At 45.3% G+C, this 16,742-nt stretch overlaps 1 protein-coding gene across 21 annotated transcripts in view; it reads right to left on the reverse strand.

Annotated features, from left to right (window-relative positions):
* Window positions 1-534: 534 nt before the first annotated feature.
* The window catches only part of LOC131592447 (RNA binding protein fox-1 homolog 2), a 171,281-nt gene continuing 155,073 nt past the window's right edge, over window positions 535-16,742 (reverse strand). For 7 of the 21 annotated variants that reach the window (XM_058863965.1, XM_058863963.1, XM_058863966.1 and 4 more), the window contains 4 exons: window positions 14,078-14,120; window positions 9,005-9,093; window positions 8,009-8,081; window positions 535-6,900 (listed from right to left, as the gene is read on the reverse strand). In XM_058863965.1, the coding sequence (XP_058719948.1) occupies window positions 6,856-6,900; window positions 8,009-8,081; window positions 9,005-9,093; window positions 14,078-14,120 (250 nt within the window). In that variant the 3' untranslated portion in view covers window positions 535-6,855. Of the gene's footprint in view, window positions 6,901-8,008; window positions 8,082-9,001; window positions 9,094-14,077; window positions 14,121-14,329; window positions 14,454-16,702 lie in introns of those variants that run through there. The other 14 variants (XM_058863972.1, XM_058863964.1, XM_058863962.1 and 11 more) reach the window with 9 other exon arrangements.

Below are 16,742 nucleotides of genomic sequence, written 5' to 3' on the forward strand. Positions count from 1 at the left end.
CAGGACAACAGTGATTAAAAGATGTGTCCAAACTCCCAGAGGAAATTTACACTGACACAGGAACCCCGGCTTCCAGTTGTGTGTGTTAACTATTAATCCTGTGCTATCACAGAGGGAGCAAGGTTGGCCACACAGGCGCTAAAGGAGATGCTGATACCGTAATTTGAAATGGTTCTCTCCTTCCACAGACTCAAACACCAACTAGGCTTAAAAAAAAAATAAAAAAAAAGGAAAAGGAAAAAAAAGAGCTTCTTATCAAATACCAAACAATTGGCCCTTTTCTGCCAATAAGCAGCAGTGGGATAGAATGGCAGGTAAAGGCGTGGATTTTCTGAGAGGCTGGTATAGGAACAGATGGGGCTGAGATTTTGCCAGTGTGACTTGCCAAGGCTTCACTTTTTATCACTGTTAAGAAGATCCAATCTCCCAGCTCATACCAGCTTCCCTTCTTTGCATTTTACCTGCCAGGGCGATGCACCAGCGAAATTCTTCCAGATGTGCTGAAAAACAGACAACACAGAGGAGACAGCAGACTGGTGTTTCTCTCTTTTATTTAAAAACAGTGCTTCATTACCATTTGCAAAGGGTTAGGAAGGGTTTCCCCCCTTGCTTAGAGTTTATAAAAGCCAGCAACATGATCAATAATTTATACACATGGATAGTAATACAAAAAAAAGGAATAAAAGCTAAAGATCTAACTACTCCAACCTTCACAATTCCAGCTACTTGATAATAATAGGAATAACCCAATGAATACTGTATGGTCTGAAAGCTACTATACAATATGATACTTAACGAGGGAGGGCGGGAAGTTAAAGGCTGTCACAAAGCCCTGGGATGCAGATACTGCTTCTCCAGAGTCAGCAGGGAAATGGGACCCTGGGCAAGCGGCTCGGGCGTCCTAGGAAATGATCCAGGGGAAGGGAACGTGTCCCACTCGGACACGTCCTGCTCCCCGGCGGTACCTGGCAATGGGAGGTGCTGGGGAGACTGCGAGAAGGAGCAAGTCTGTCGCTGCCATTGGAGGTGCTGCGGCATCTCAGCCTCGCACTGAAAATCTCCAAGTCTCAAAGAGATCGGCCTGTGAGGTCAGTAAAATACTCCACCAGCTCCATATTGATCTACAGCCCTGGTTCTCATTTGCTATCAGCCCCAGGTTTTAGCTCCAGCTATTTACAAGCAGGATTTACCATATTAAAAAAAAAAAACTAAAAAAAAAAAAAACCAACCAAAAAAAACCCCAAAAACCAAACAAAGCCTAACAAAAACCCCCAAACAAACAAACAAACAAAAAAAAATTAAGGAAAGAAAACAAAACCAAATCGTATCCCCTGGGGTAAAAGAGGATGATTTTGTCACTTGATAATGCAGCCAAACTGAGCTGCCAAAACTACAACACTCGCACACACAAAATACTGTGAACAGAAAAAAAATAGAAAAACATGACCAGAACTGAGACTATTAATGTGGGAGGCCTGATTTCTGTAAGAAATTTACTCCTCAGGGAAGCAACAAGCCCTTCCACCAGCAGAGAACTGGGAATCTGGCAAGAGATTTATTGACCCACTTCAGGACATCAAAAATTTTTAAAAAGAAGAAACATTCCTAAGATTAATGGGCATTTTGCTGACTCTGACTGCCAGCCAAATGAGTATCTTGGTGGACGGCTTTATATACCAGCAATCTCCTGGTGAAATCAGGCAAGGTTTTTGGCTGATGCGTTCCTGCTCTACCACGAGTCGAGAGGCAGCTCGGGAAGCCAGTCTCCTGCACAAGCCTGGGCCAGCTGCAGCCCACGGCCCCAGGAGGACAATCATGGGCAGCACTGGCAGCCCCAGCAAGAAGCTGTCTTCCAGGGTCAGCAGTGGCAACAGAGACGGGACTTGGCCATCCCAAGTCCCGTTTAGACTGCCATTGCTGCAGGCAATGCAGAGGGACAGGGGCTCTCCTGACAACTCCTGGCTGGAGCAAAGCATACCAGGCAGAAACCCCACAGCCTGCTTGCAAAGGGCCCCATTTCACGCTCTGGCTATCAGACTCCTGCTTGCCTTGTTGACTGGAGTTTTCATTGTAGAAGAGAAGTTTACTGGGGTTGGAGTGTGGAGAGGGCAATCAGTAAGGTGGGGATGGAGGGAATGGGCTTTTCAGACATTAACATCACCAAAAATAGTGTTTTATGCAACAAAGAATCAAGTCTCACTGGTGTATACTACAAAATGTTTGACATTATCCAAGAGCATGTCAAAAATAAAAACACAAAGAAGTTTACATTGGATGTTCATCTTGTTCACTAGGTTGGTTCCCCCCCCTCCTATTTTAAAACAGTGCAAACAGGTAAAACACTTTAAAAATCACCCCTCTACACCAAGGACAGCATTCCCCCACCCTGCCAGGCTGGAGGGTCACAGGCAGCCGGCCCTCTGCCAGGCTGCCTGTGTGCTTTCCCTTTGGAGCTAGACTGAGCAAAAGCATTCCCCAGAGCTGTCTTTTGGGTTTCCCTTTATTAAATTCCTAAGTGCTCCCCAAACCTGTTTTCCACTTGCCTCCATCTTCGTGGCTAGGATGGGAAGATACAGATAGGGATGGGCTGGGGAAAAACCATGGGTAGAACTGGGAGGCTCTGCTTTGTATTCCCCACTGATGGAGCTCTGGTGCTGGAATTGAAAGCCCAGCAGCCAGTGTCTCTTTTCAGGCAGGGAAATGGCTTCATTAACCGTTCCACAACCAGCACTCGAGCTAGCTACTCAGAAAACCCTCCTCAGCTCTTGCTGTACACTTCACATCCATGGATCTCAAAACAGGTAAGAACAGGGGATAAACTTCAACTTCACTTTAGGGACGGGGAAGCGAAGTCTAAAGTAGCAACACGACTGCCCCACAGGGACCCTTGAGAGGTCACTGGCAGAGCCCTGTCCAAAACACAGGTCTTAGACTCCAGAGCCAGTGCTCCTTGCTGGGCAAGTCTGCTCCCTCTCAGGCACTGGAACAGCCAAGCCACAGCTATCTTTAAACATGGCTTTGTCTATCCGAATTCATGACACAGGATCCACCTCACTGCTTAACCCAGGAGAAGCTGTCTATATTAGGCTCATACCGAGCTCCCATTGCCTCCAGGTCCTGTCATAGCTTTTCTTGGAAAAGCTAACCCACCTACAACAGTGCAGCCTCCCACACGTGGGGACCAGGACAAGTTTGCTAACTTGCTGGGCATCAATATAACTTATTCCCAGTAGAGAATATGCTATACCAGTAGAAGTTACATTATACCAGCGCAACTGTAACTGCAAGGAAATACAGACCAGCATGTTAAATAAACCAACTCTTCAAACCAAAATTTCATCATCATGTGCTGGCTGAACCTATTGCAAGACAGTACAAACAGCTACACTTAAAGATACATTTTTTTTCTCTGCATCAAAAGGAGTCCCAGATGCCACCAGACTAGATGGTGACAAACAGCAAGCTATTCGCCAGGCTGCCTGTGCGGTTTCCCTCAGAAAGCCAAATCCTGCTTTGCAAGGGACCTGTGACTGCAGACCCATCACACGGACAAGCACTAGCTGCCATCATTCTAATAAGCCAGGGCCCAGTTCAATTTATTAAACGTAATTAATTTTGCATAGGGAGATATAGGCTTTGTCCTCACTTCTTCAGAGGATGGATATAGCCACACCTTGGCTACTCTGAAAGCTTCTTTATTCAGCTCAATAACAGATCAGAGTGAAACTGGAGCTCCCTGTTTGCCAACAGGGAAGAAAGGCTGAAGAGCTCTCCTGTCACAGCACAACACTCACTCAGGAAACCTTGCCATGCAAGTTTTTGGGAGGTCTGGTGCTTTGGACACCTGGAACCAGTGAGCTACCTCTGGCCACCAGCCATGCAAGTGTCCTGGTGTCCCCTCTGCAGCTCAGTGCTGAGAGCAGGAAGCCAGGCTATCAGCAAGCTCCCTCAGGGGATCTTGCAGCATTAACTATGGAGCCACAGAGACACTGGCTGCTTAATGCACCAGAAGAGCCTGGCAGGGAGGGACTAGAGCAGGTCAGGCTCGGATACAGGAGGAATCAGGCTTGAATGGTCTTAGAACAGGTATTACTCGGAGATCGGGGGACCACAGCCCCCCAAAGGTTGGGTGCTTCTGCACTAAACCCCTCACATTCCTAATATACTTGGGCGGGCTGAAGCTGCCATGCATAGACTCTGCCAGGCGGCAGAAATGGGGCTACCTCCCTACTCCCAGAGAGGCCACGTGGCAGGGGGGGATTGCAGGTGGCACTGCCAGGGCAGGGGAGGGCACTCAGGAAGGAAAAACCCGGCTTTTGGGGAGTCGCAGTCAGAACCAGCTGAACTGAATGTGGGAGAGGGGCAGTGGGGGAGCAGCTGCCCCAGCAGGGCTCTGCAGATGCTCCTGGGCTCACAGCCTGAGGAACTGCCTGCGGGAATGGAAGGGATGGCCTCGCTCAGGCCCTCCATCCACAGCGGGGAGAACATGCTGCATCCCAGCTCTGCAAGTCCCCTGGCTGCTCTGCAGTGGAAATAACTCCACTTGAATATGACTATCGCTACCACAAGTCCTCCCTCTTTTACCCCAACTCAGGCAGTAAAAACCCCCAAACATCCCGAGTCTCCCTCATTTCCTAGATTTTGTGAAAGCCCCAACGCCCTGTTCTCCCCCCTCCTTATCTTCAAGCTAAAATATTTATATACAAACAACAAAAAAATTGTCATAACAGCAACAAACCAAACTTTGGCTTGGAAAAAAAAAAAGTAAAAAAACAACAATAAAACCAGAAAAAACAAACAAACAAAAAAAAAAGGTGCCCAACAGGCTGGCAGTTTGGTGTCCCCTTTATCGAGCTATTCCTCCAGAAAATCAATAGCTTCAGGGTCTCTAGCTTAACTAATGGTGTCCCCATTCTTCCCATTTGACGTACCTCCACTCTGCTGTGCACAGAGAGGCTCCATGTATCACTGGGGAAGAGCAAAAAGTGTGTGGCTGTGTGTGGTTGGACCAGGACACCTCCCCAGGAGCAGGACCTCTGCTTGCTGACATTGCTTAGTGTTAAATGTAGGAATTTTCCTATTCTGTATCAGTGGTGGATGGAAAAGCAGGTGTTCAACAGGAGCTGGAGAGGCTCCCCCAACAAATCCATACTCTAAGCTGCCCTTCTGAAGGCAGTGGCTCACCCCAGCACCAATCCACGGAGTCGAGGCAGCCTGGTACAATTACACTTCTTGCATCTCTCCAGCATGCGGTTAGAGCCTGCCTCTGACCCCTGGGATTACTGGGAGCACTCTGGGAGCCAGCAGCTGAACAGGGAGGTCTGGAGAGCAGCAACTCCACATCAGGATACAGCTCACAGTCATCTAAGTGTCCTTTCTTTGAAACACAGCAAATTCTTTGTCTGTGAGAGCAGAAGGGAGACGGTCTTGGGAGTCGTGGAGCCCTCAGCTAAGTAGTTTCTATCCTTCCAAGTCTTCTAATATGTAGTGTCTATATGGACTCAGCAGACCAGGTGCACAACTTTCTGTGAGAAGCTGGGAAAAACAAACCCAGGGGCTCCAATGCAGCTATGGAAGGGCCTGAAATAGCTTGTGATAGGAAGTTCCTATGAATTCATTGCTTGCAAAAACTGCTTCTGCCAGATACAAAACTACTTCAGGATCACATTTAGATATAAAAGATCTTCTTCCCCCACACAAACCCACATGCTTGTCCCTCAACTCGAGCAGCTTGTGTGTGATTGGCTTTTCCTCACTCATATTATTTGAAACAGATTACTTGCAGAAGCACCTAAGCAGCCCAGGATGAACAGGAGCAGAGCCCTTGCCCACTGGGCCTCGGAGCGTGCGCCATGCTCGACTCTTCTGCTCGCTTTCTTCCTCTGCAAGGCTGCAGGTGCTTCACCTCCCCAAGTTTAGTCACTTGCTGTCCACAACAGAGGTACTCTCTGCATGATCCTGCACTGCATCTGCCACTCCTCGAGGAACGAAGGGGAGGAAAGGGACAGCAAGAAAGATCTTCAAAAGGAGAAATGAAAACTATGACAGTTACAGCCACCTGCAGCGGACAAAAATCAGCGAGTAAAAGTTCTGTGTGTGGGGAAAAGATCATCCTCGTCAAAAACTCCTTTCCAAGTCTTGTCCCCTATAGAGCAGGTAACAGCTGAAGTCTTTGGGCAGGTTGAGGGACTCTCCTCTTGTGAAGTCTAAAGTTCTGACACTGCTGAAACTGTCCCAAACCTGTGCACGTCAGATGGTGATAGAAACAAGGAAAGTCTCTGCATTTCCCCCATTTCCAAATGTAAATGACTATTTCCCACCAGCATTCAGGTCCCAGCCACAGCCAGAGTGCTTCCTTCTGCAGACCAGAAACACAGCAGGTGGAGACTTCTCCCTCATGTCCTCCTGTCTCACAGGCACCAAGCACCAGACCCAGGGAAGTAACTCTGTCTGCGTGTTCCTGATTAATTGCATGATATCAGTTTCTAACAGCTTTCCTTATCGCTAATCGCCTTTTCCGTGATTGGTAGGATAAGCTATGCACCAACATACAGACACGGAAATGCATTATTTTTACCACAGTTAAAAAAAACCCAAAAAAGAAAACAAAAACCAAACAAACAAAAAAAAGAAAAAAGCACAATCTTTGGAACAAAAGAATTAAAGGCAGAAATTTAAAGGAAAAAAAAATACATATTCAAAGAACATAGTGAGGTATAAAAAAGTATTTTCTCTTTTGTTTTTTTTTTTTTTTCCTCCTCGACTTGCTATAGAGTTCCTCTACTAGTAAATATTGCAATAGCCAGGCCTCATGAACTGGGGGGGCTCTCCCACTTGCAGGGGGCTCACGTCACTTCAGTAGGGGGCAAATCGGCTGTAGCCACCTCGGTATAAACTCGCCTGTGGAAATGAAATGGTAGAAGAAAAGGTTGTTAGGAGGAGAACTGTGAATAGATACCCAGGACAGTACCCAAACACTTCTCGAAGGACCTGTCCTGGCACTGACCCACCACCATCAGCACCTCTAAGAAGCAAGAGAGAACTCTGCCTGCAAAACCAAAGATGTGGCTCAGGAGGGCATGCTCATGGCCAGCCAGCTGGAGGTGAAGTTTGGCAAGTCTTGGTGGAAGGGAATTCAGTACCAGAGAGGGGACTCACCAGTCCTAATCTCAAGCCAGTTGTCCAGGCTGCCTTTATAGACTGCGGAGACCAGGACTTCTAGGATGCTCTTCACCTCACCTCAAGGTAAAGGTCTAAAATAGATATGATGACTGGGTATCCTAGAATTACCTGTTTTTCCCTCATTGACCCTAAAGAGAATCCACATGATGAGCTGAGGCTGAAATGGAGGTGCTACACTGCAGATATCTATTTTTAGGTGTCTTTTTCTCTGAGCACATTTGTATTCCAGCCTTTGCAACAACACAGATACTGCGGTGGCTAGCAGATGGGCAAGCATGTGTTTTCAGCAAGCTGCTCCACTCCCCTCCGATGCCAGCATACCTCATCCTGCCCTTGCGTAACTACTGCTGGCAGGCAGGACACCGCATCCTTCCACTAGTGCAAGAGGGAACTGAGTGAAGCAGCTTTGATGCAAGATGTCACAAGAACAACTTATTCCCTTGCTTCCTAGAACTGAAAATGGCAAGAAAGGGTATCCTGAATCTCTAACTATTGCTGGTTTTTGCTCTATGTATCACCTCGATACAGTTCTACTGATTTGCCAACTGTGTTCTGGCTCCTGGCAGCTCTGTTTGCTTTTCATTTTCATTTTTCATTGTACTACATGATGTGCAAGACCAAGTAATAACTGGTCTCCTATAGCCTGGTTCCTTTCTTAGTGCACACACAGATATGAATGGGGAACAACTGGGAACCCAGCACTGCTGCTAAGGACCTCCTCCCTCAACAAAGAAGTTTTTCTGGGTGAGGTTTCATTGCACGATACCCAGTGGCTGTTCCCCATGCTGGAAATCAGAAACAGCACAAGAAAGAAAATCCCACTTACCACAGCGCCAACTCCGTAGCTAGCGGCAGGGGCAAGGGCATGGTAAGGATCTGCTGTGTACACCCTGCCATAACTGAAGAGAGGGAGAAAAGATATAAGAAGAAAAAAAAAAGTCACTTGGGAGGGGCAGAGTAATAGCTGCCTGACCACAGGTAATGGAAGCAGCAGCATGCCCTTGCACACGCATGTATGCATCCATGCACACGCAGGCACGCAGGCAGCTCCTCTGCAGAGAGATCCTATGGGCATGCTGCCATGCATTGTATGAGATGGGCTGGAGAACGGCCTGCCAGGAGGAATGTGGCACAGGCCATGAGCCTGACCCGCAAGAAAGAGGTCAGCACCTTTGAAATGTCAGCTAGAGCATCCCTTATCTTTGGGTAACTGTGCGATGCAATGAGGGAGGAGAGTGACTGCTGGCACTGGTGCTACTGGCACAATAACAGCTGCTACATGGAAAGCAGTGAGGGATTCTCCACTATGAGAGGAGTATAAACTTTAATGTGCTAGGATTTAAACATGGCCTCACTGCACAGGCAATGAAAAATCTTAAGGCAAGCACTCTGATGAAGACATTCCTTTGTATCTATTCAGAGCTGCATGTTAAAACATCCTAGAGCACTGCATGAGCTGAGTCGTTTTTACTTTATGATGGGGAGAGAAACGCACCCAGTGATTAAGTAACCTGCCCAAAGCCAGATCTCTGACTCTGAGGCTGCAACCACACTGCCTGCTTTGTGCAGAGAAGAATCACAAGGATAGGGAAGAGGCCAGGATTTGTGCCAGCTCACATACACTGAGGGCAATACTGTCCAGGAGCAGAGACAAACCGTGCATTCAAGTCTTCCGTGTTGGGTGGTGCATGCATGTGCGCGCATGCGAGTGCAGGTAAGACAAAGAAACGGGGGAAAGAAGCAGAAGTTCTGTGATGGATCAATGCTCCTTGAATCCCTGAGCACAGCAATTAGCCCCCATGGATACTTCTCCCTTACATACCCATCGCTGTAAGCTGCTGCAGCGGCTGCAGCGGCTGTGGCTGCTGTTGCAGTAGCAGGCTGTGCATATCTGTAGGCTGCGTATCCACCCTGCAGGAGAGAAGAGAACTGACTTTACAGATACCTGTCCACCCGTGCAGAGCATAAAAAAAAACTAAAAAAAAAGAGTCACACACATCACAAGGAGAGGAAGTGTTTCAAACTGCATCAGCTCCCATGTCATGTCTCTTGCAAGCATCACCCATTAACTCATGTATATTCCTTTTCTCAGAGGGACCAGGGAGGCCCTTCTATTATCCTCTTTAGCAAAGGGAATGCACTAAAGGAAGTCTGAGCATTGTTACAATCCTACAGAAAATGCAATTTGGCGTGGAGGAAATGGAAAGACCCAGAATATTGCATGCAAGGTAATTTTTACAGCTCCTTCCTCTTAAAGGAGGGGAAATCAGAGGTGGACACTTTCTGTGAAGTATATTAAATAGAGAGATTCCTACTTTTTCTTTTTGTTTTTCTTACCCTCTCTTTTCTACAGCCAGGAAAACCCAAAGGGCTAGAATTTAATTGGGTCCACGTGTGCAGAAGTATCAATAGCCAGAGAAGGTGAAAAGCAATCAGGAAAAGATGGTCAGAGAAGACAGTCCCTGGTGGATTAAGGGCTGTCAACAAGCAAACCAATATTGAGGCCAACCAGACTGTTCTCCCCTCCCTCTTCATATAAGAAGGAAACAGGTCAAGGGAAATTATGCCAGAACAGTCTGTTCTGCTGCTGTATTTCTGCCCATGCTACACACCTGTAGCAAAGGTGATCAGAGGTAGTTACTAAAAATGTACTTAACAGCTGTGTTGTCAAAATGTGAATTCTGACTCAGAGAAGACCTGTGAATCTCCTCTTGGAACTACTACAAGGAGTTATTGGGACAGAGCAAGGCCTGAAGTACTGGATGACCAAGGCCAGCCACCTTTCAGATGAGGGATAAAAGTGACACAGCAGGCAGCAAAGGGGGCTCTGAAGCCCTGGTTAGATTTTTATTGTATTTCTGAACACTTTTTTTTTTTAACTTGGGGGTGAAGGCTTGGTAAATGAACCATGGTTCTGACTTTCTAGAAACACAATGAGCCATAAAAAGACATCGGAAAATTCCAGATTGTTTCTGGTTGTTTTTTCTTTTCTTTCCTTTTTTCTTCCAACTGACATTTTAGGGACTGAAGGACTGGAAGGCAGAGTTATATGCTCTTCACCTCCAAAATCAGCTCAACATACCTCTAACTACTTCTTCCCTATGTATCTTTTACATACATGTAACTAAGAGTACAAGATCAGCTCCACTACAGAACTGTGTCTTTGCTAAATAGTGCTCAATCTGGACCTGGGTAGCTTTTAAATTAGAAATAATGATTTTAAATTAATATTGGCTTCTTTTGTACGGCTGCATTAGCCCTGAAGGCTAACGTGCTATCCAAAACATGTTTGCAGACCCTTTTCTACTCCAGAGAAAAGGGATTTGCAGCCTCTTCAATCTTCTACTTAACAGGAGAAAAAGCAACACAGATCTACACCTGTGAAACATCACTGCGTGGCCTGGAAAAATGTCATGTTACAGTTTAGGTCTTTTAATCTCACCTAGGTGTTTCAAATCCTGCATTTTGGATTGATGCTTTGGGGATGTTAGCTTGGTTTTGCCATGCTATCATTGCACCACCATTTAAAACATGACAGAGGCAAGAGGAATGAGGTGCAGCCTTAATCCAAATCCAACCTTCATTAACCTCACCAAATTAAGACAAAACTTTGTATGAATGCCACTGTAGTATTCCCCTCAGGCTATGAGCTTCCTGACCCCTTGGTCTGTCACTTGGGCACAGTGTAGGAGGCATTTTCTCCAGGCACTACCCTCTGCAGGGGCAGCTGGCCTCAGCATGCACCCTTGATGCCCACTCTGCCCCACACTTCCACACTTGCCAGTCACATTTCAGACCAGAAGCTGCTTCAAACGTGCCTGGCACATACTCTGAACATGACAGCAAGATGCAGTTTGAAACCAAAAAGGCTTATCATAGAATTATCTTTTAACTCATGTCTCTCATAAAGGAAAATGAAACAGAACCGAACCAAACCAAACCAAAAAAACAAAAATAAAGAAGAAGAAAAGAAGGGTTGGAATCAGGTGTGGGAGGGGGAATGGAGTAACATTTATTAATTAAAATTAAAAACTAAGCATGCTGACATCTGGAGCTAGAACAACCAGCAAAGTCACCACGTTCAGACTCATATTGGCTAGTTCTATCCATCCCAGCATTCTCTTGGGACAGCAGTTCGCCCTAGGCTCTACCACAAGCTCAGTGAAGTACACAGCCTCAAGTACTAGAGCGTGCAGCCACAACAACCTGCTATTACGGAAACAGTCAGTCACCACTGGAGTTAACATTCCAACCTTAACGACTCCCGCAGCACCCCGCCCTCGCCCCCCAGAATGGCTCCCACCCTAGCCCTGTCCCACACCACAATGTTAATAATTATAACAAGCAATAACCCATCTGTTATATCAGAGAAGGGAACAGAGACTCCACTGAGAGATTTAGAGCGGGATGTTAACATTTCTTCAGTCAACTGCACAACAAACAAAACAAAAAAAAAAAAAAAAAACAAAACAAAAAAGAAAAGAAAACAAAACAAAAAAAACAGGAGAAATAATTCATTGGAGAAATGAAGTTAAGAAATAGCTGACGTGTATTGCTTTTTAACCATGCACTGATGCAAAATTGAAGCTACTGGTATTTTAAAAAGGAAAAAAAAAAATAAATCTCAGGATAGAGGTACACACGTACAGGCAGAGCTGCTCATTTCAAAGCAATCTGCAAAGTCTACTTATGTGTACTTCAAATAAAACCAAAAATGGGGATCATAATGGCCATGGTGCATTCTTGTCATAGGAGCAATGAGTGTGGACAGCTGGGAGATTTCTGAGACGGGGATGTATTTAGCATGATTGGCAGGTCCAAACACACCAAAATAGGGTGAAGCAAAGAGGAAGAACTGTTGCAACTACACTTTGTTTTCTCATAAATCCTTTCATCAAGCTCTGGGACAATACAGAGCAGACACTGTACAGGTTGCCTTACCCAGCTGATGTTCCTGTTCTCCATAACCCAGGATCAACTTATATAATTCAATAAATGCATCTAAAGCCTGTTCAGCTTGTCCAATGCACCAGATATTTTCTCCTGCTCTTCCTGTTTACATAAAACTTGTAACTGATATGCAGAGCTCATCTGCAAGCTCAGCTGCAGGATCCTACGACCCTTAGTGATTTCTGGTGCCACCCACTTCAGGTACTCCAGTAAATATAAATTATAACAGCATAGAGCATCTGCAACCACAGCAACAAAGACGAAAAAATGTGTTTCCAAATGAAAGAGATAATTATAAAAAAAAGAAAAAAGAAAAAAGAAAAAAAAAAGAAAAAAAAAAAAAAAAGAAAAACAGCCCTTGCCAGCTTCAACACATTCCTTCAGTGCCACAGCCAAACTGCAACAGAAAAAAACACTGAGTGGCATAGTGCCTGAAACTCAGGACAGCCATGCAAACTCCCACTCCATCTATTTGATTCCACAGGGACAGGTTACCCATACAGGTTCAGTTTTTTAAAATCTCTAGTCTCATCTCAAAAGTAGTAAGTGTGGCTGAGCTTCTTGCGAAGATGTTATGTCAGAGACGTTTCTATCAATTGGACAGTTTAATTACTGCCTCCATAAGGAAATGGGAACTAGTGAGAATGCTTATGCATTTTTAATGGGCAATAAAAACAACCAAAAGGACTGTGTAAATCAAGATTAGCCCTTTTTGGTACAGGCTTTTGGATTGTCTTGGGAGCATGTGAGAGAAATGAACACCAGGCTAAATGCTGCTTATCTTGATTCACGTTCTTTTTCTCTATCTGGCCTTCCAGTCTTGCTGGGGCTATGCTGGATCCCTTCCTCCATGCAGTGCTTGAGCCTACAGACCTGAGCTGTCAAATAGCTGTATTGCTTGGGTATGAACAAATGCCCAAATTTAAAATGACTCTTCTGTGATGTTATTGTCCTTGGCTCATCAACAAAGCAATATTTTCTTTCAAATTCCTTCTTTAACATTAGATGGCAGCTTTTTCAGTATTATGTTTTCTCAAATAAGACAAACATGGAAAAACAACATATATACAGGAAGCTGCAATCCCAACTAAAGCAGCATTCCAATTACTGAGTGTGTTGATGAAAATAAATTAACATTTTATGCAGTTCAGCTCAAGTACATCTTCTCCTCCACTCTTCAAGTCCGTATCAGGTGATCAATCCAACGAGAGCAAGAGGAAATCCAAAACTACAGCTTACTATGCCAGTGTGGTATAAACCTCCCTTTTCTTTTTCTCTTCCTGCCTTAGAAGGGCACACAAAGTACGTCACTGCCCTCTTTACTCCAAAGAGCCTTTCTGCCCCTAGGACACAAGTGCGTCCATAACCATGGAGAAATGTGTAACTCATGATACCAGTTAGGTACATTTTAGTGCTTGCCAGGTTTAGGCAGTGAGGCCAATTCTAGGATCTTTTATTTTTTATCTCTCAGATGTATCTTCTCCACCCCCATACTTCCATATAACAGAAGCTAAGAAGCAGAAAGGGCTAGAAATGCTTCTGGGTATTTCTGTATTAGAAGGGTGGCATACGTGCACCAGGAATGAGCATGAATGAATTAGAAGAGGTGACAGGACAACGGTGTCCATTGCAGCAGGTGCTTCTACATGGTAATGGGACAAGCATGACCTTGTTAACCCTTCCACTGAATTAAAGTTTTGTTGGTTTTCATTTTTTGGTTGGTTTTTGTTTGTTTTTTTTATTTTGAGTGAAATGCCACTTGGTATGAAATCTGGACACACGCCACCCTGCTACAGCGGGGGCTTGGCTCACACGTGAGTCTGCGCTGCTCTAAAAAAGCCTCTGTTCCCATCTCTAATGTGGTGCTGGAATGGTTAGTATAATTCAGTTTTTTCCACTGCAATCCACAATCTGATTGGTTGGCAGGTCACACTGGCACTCCTACCTGAGGTATTTTAGCGCTAATGATTGGTTCCTGTAAGACTATTCTATAACAGAACACAGGAAGAGCAGTTCAAAAAAACACAGCTGTGGAAAGAAACAATCATACAAACAGCCCACAGCGGGGCTCACCAGCCTTTTCTTTCCAGTGGATGCAAGCACGCTTTTCACAGGCAGGAGCAGTCTTCGCACCGGTGGGTTTGTTTGGGTTTCCCCCCCACCACCCAGATTGACCCCATTGTAGAAGAAAGATAACCTTTCTTATGATCCGAAATGAAGCCCTCTGCATCCTGGGGCAGGTTGTTTTATCAATTCAGGTGTCTTGCCAGAGTGGGACGCATCCAACAACAGATGGAATGCCTTCTTCACAGAAGAAATGGCTAGCAGGATGGTTGCCCCAGGAAAGAAAAAAGGAGTGAGGAAAAGGAGGAGGAGGAAAATGAGAAATCGGTGCATAGCATATATGCAGAAAAAGCAGCCCAAACTTGGGACACTTCCCTTTCATCTTGCCTATCATTAACCATGCCCTGCCAGCTCAGCTTCTTTCTACAATCCTATGGACTCAGAAATCTTAAGAGAACCTCAGTTTAACTTCCCCCCAGTCCTAACTGAAGTATCCTCTGCCATACCTTCCAGAATCTGGATAAACCTATCACAGCAACCAGAGGGATGGAAGCACTGCAGTGAAAAGCACAACAAATCAGCGAGACACAGGGACACTGAAGTCACTCCACCTGTGCCAAGCAAATTGTTTGGAAGGGCAATTTCAAGTTTGGATAAGAACTTTTTCCTGAGCTCCATTGGAGGGCTCTGGCCAGCAATAACATAGGAAAAAGCACCACTATCTACTTAGATGCAGTCCTCTCTTCTATCATCCTGCTTTCTGACAGTGACACCACTGCAACCAACAGCAAAGTCATCAGAAATCCACCTAATGGTTCTATAACCTGACCTGGGAGCTTGGCTTTGTGTTACATGGTGGTACTGCTCTGCAGCACCAAGTGGTTACAGGCGTTCATCACTGCTAAAGTTTCTGTCCTTACATGTTAAATAAGCCTCTCCTCTCCAACAAAAGCTCTGAAGGAGCTTTCTCAAAAGAAATAAGGAGTAACCCTGGTCTTCCCTTTCAACATGGCAGCCTTTTATATGCCACACTGTGGGAAGAGATACGAAGCACCACTCATTTTCTTGGTTACTTGCCATTACCAAAGTCAGTGTATGTAAAGGCAGTGTTTTAGGAGTGAGGCAGGAAAATGCAGAATCTTCTGTAGTCCTTGACACAGCTTTATAAAGAAACACTTGACTAGGCAGATCAATCTTTAAAGGACTGCACACACGATAGTATATGGAAGAGTGAAGAAATGCACGCAGTTCTCTCTATCTCAGACAGCACATCTTCCAACTGCTGAACCTAGGCTGGAAAAAGCACCTGTCCAGAACTTGATCCTCCATATAAGCCAACACAATCCAAAAGCTAGTTCCATCCATTATCCTGAGTCTAAGCCCAGGGTCCTCTTTATAAATGCCAGGAATAGCACCTTCAAAGGAACGGGAATGTGAAATTCGTGCTGACAACTGTGCCACTACCCAAACTATACAAAACTTCCCAGCTCCAGAGAGCTATGACCTACAATGCCCCAACTGGGAACTCTGATGAAGCCAGGCAGGCCACGAGTTGCAGTGGCAGTTGTGGCCCTGAACATTTTTATTTTGATAGGCAATTTTCCTGCTCTGCAACAGCTCTCCCTTGGAGAGGAAAGCACTTTTCTCACTGGCCAGTTCAAACACCTCCATCCACAACCCACCTATGTACACACAGACACCCTGGAGATTTGCAATACAGACTGACTGGGGAGGACAAAGACAATGACAGGACAAAGTCTCCAGTAGGATCACAGCTAATTCCCAAACAGGAGAAGGCTGCTGACTCTCGTAACCGAACATCTCCACGTATTTGTACTTTACAATTCCCTGAAGAGGTGAGAGAATCTAGCCTATTTAGGTGCCATTCCTACCAGCAAAATGAGATGTCAGTTTTCAGTCTAGCATTTCAGCCTCCATTTTTAATTAGCCCCAGTGTCTTCCCCAAAGGGATAATCTCCACATCCCAGTGGCACATGAACATTTTAAAACATACAACTTGTTCAATGTAGTGTGGGCTGCACAAATCAAACCTGAAAGGGCCCCAAGAGGGAAGAGAAAGGGGAGGGAAGATGGGGAGAAGGAAAGGGAAGGTCTGAGGCTAAACCAGTCCTGTTATTTTTATATCCAAATTATGTAAATGAGAGAAGTGTTGAGAGAAATTTTAATTTGCTAATCATCTCTCAGGTTGATTAGTAGCAGTGTGCATGTGGGGGACAGGACACCCAATAAACTGACCCTGGCAATGATCAGGAAACCCAAAGGCTTAGGTTTTGCACCCAGGGGCAAGCGCAGTGACAGAGAAGCATGCTTGCATTCCTAAATATATAAATATATATATCCACAAGGAAGAAGAAAATTAAAGTAAATGATATTTAAAAAACCAAACCAAACCAAACGAACAAACCAAAAGAAAAAGAAAAGGAAACAAAAAAAAGGCTGGCTTGTCAGGGGTTGGGGACAAGAAGGCTCCGGTGTGTGTACTTACATATAGGTCAGCACCGTAAAATCCGTCCTGGTAAACCACA

This window comes from Poecile atricapillus, chromosome W, assembly GCF_030490865.1.
Source record: "Poecile atricapillus isolate bPoeAtr1 chromosome W, bPoeAtr1.hap1, whole genome shotgun sequence".
NCBI lineage: Eukaryota > Metazoa > Chordata > Aves > Passeriformes > Paridae > Poecile > Poecile atricapillus.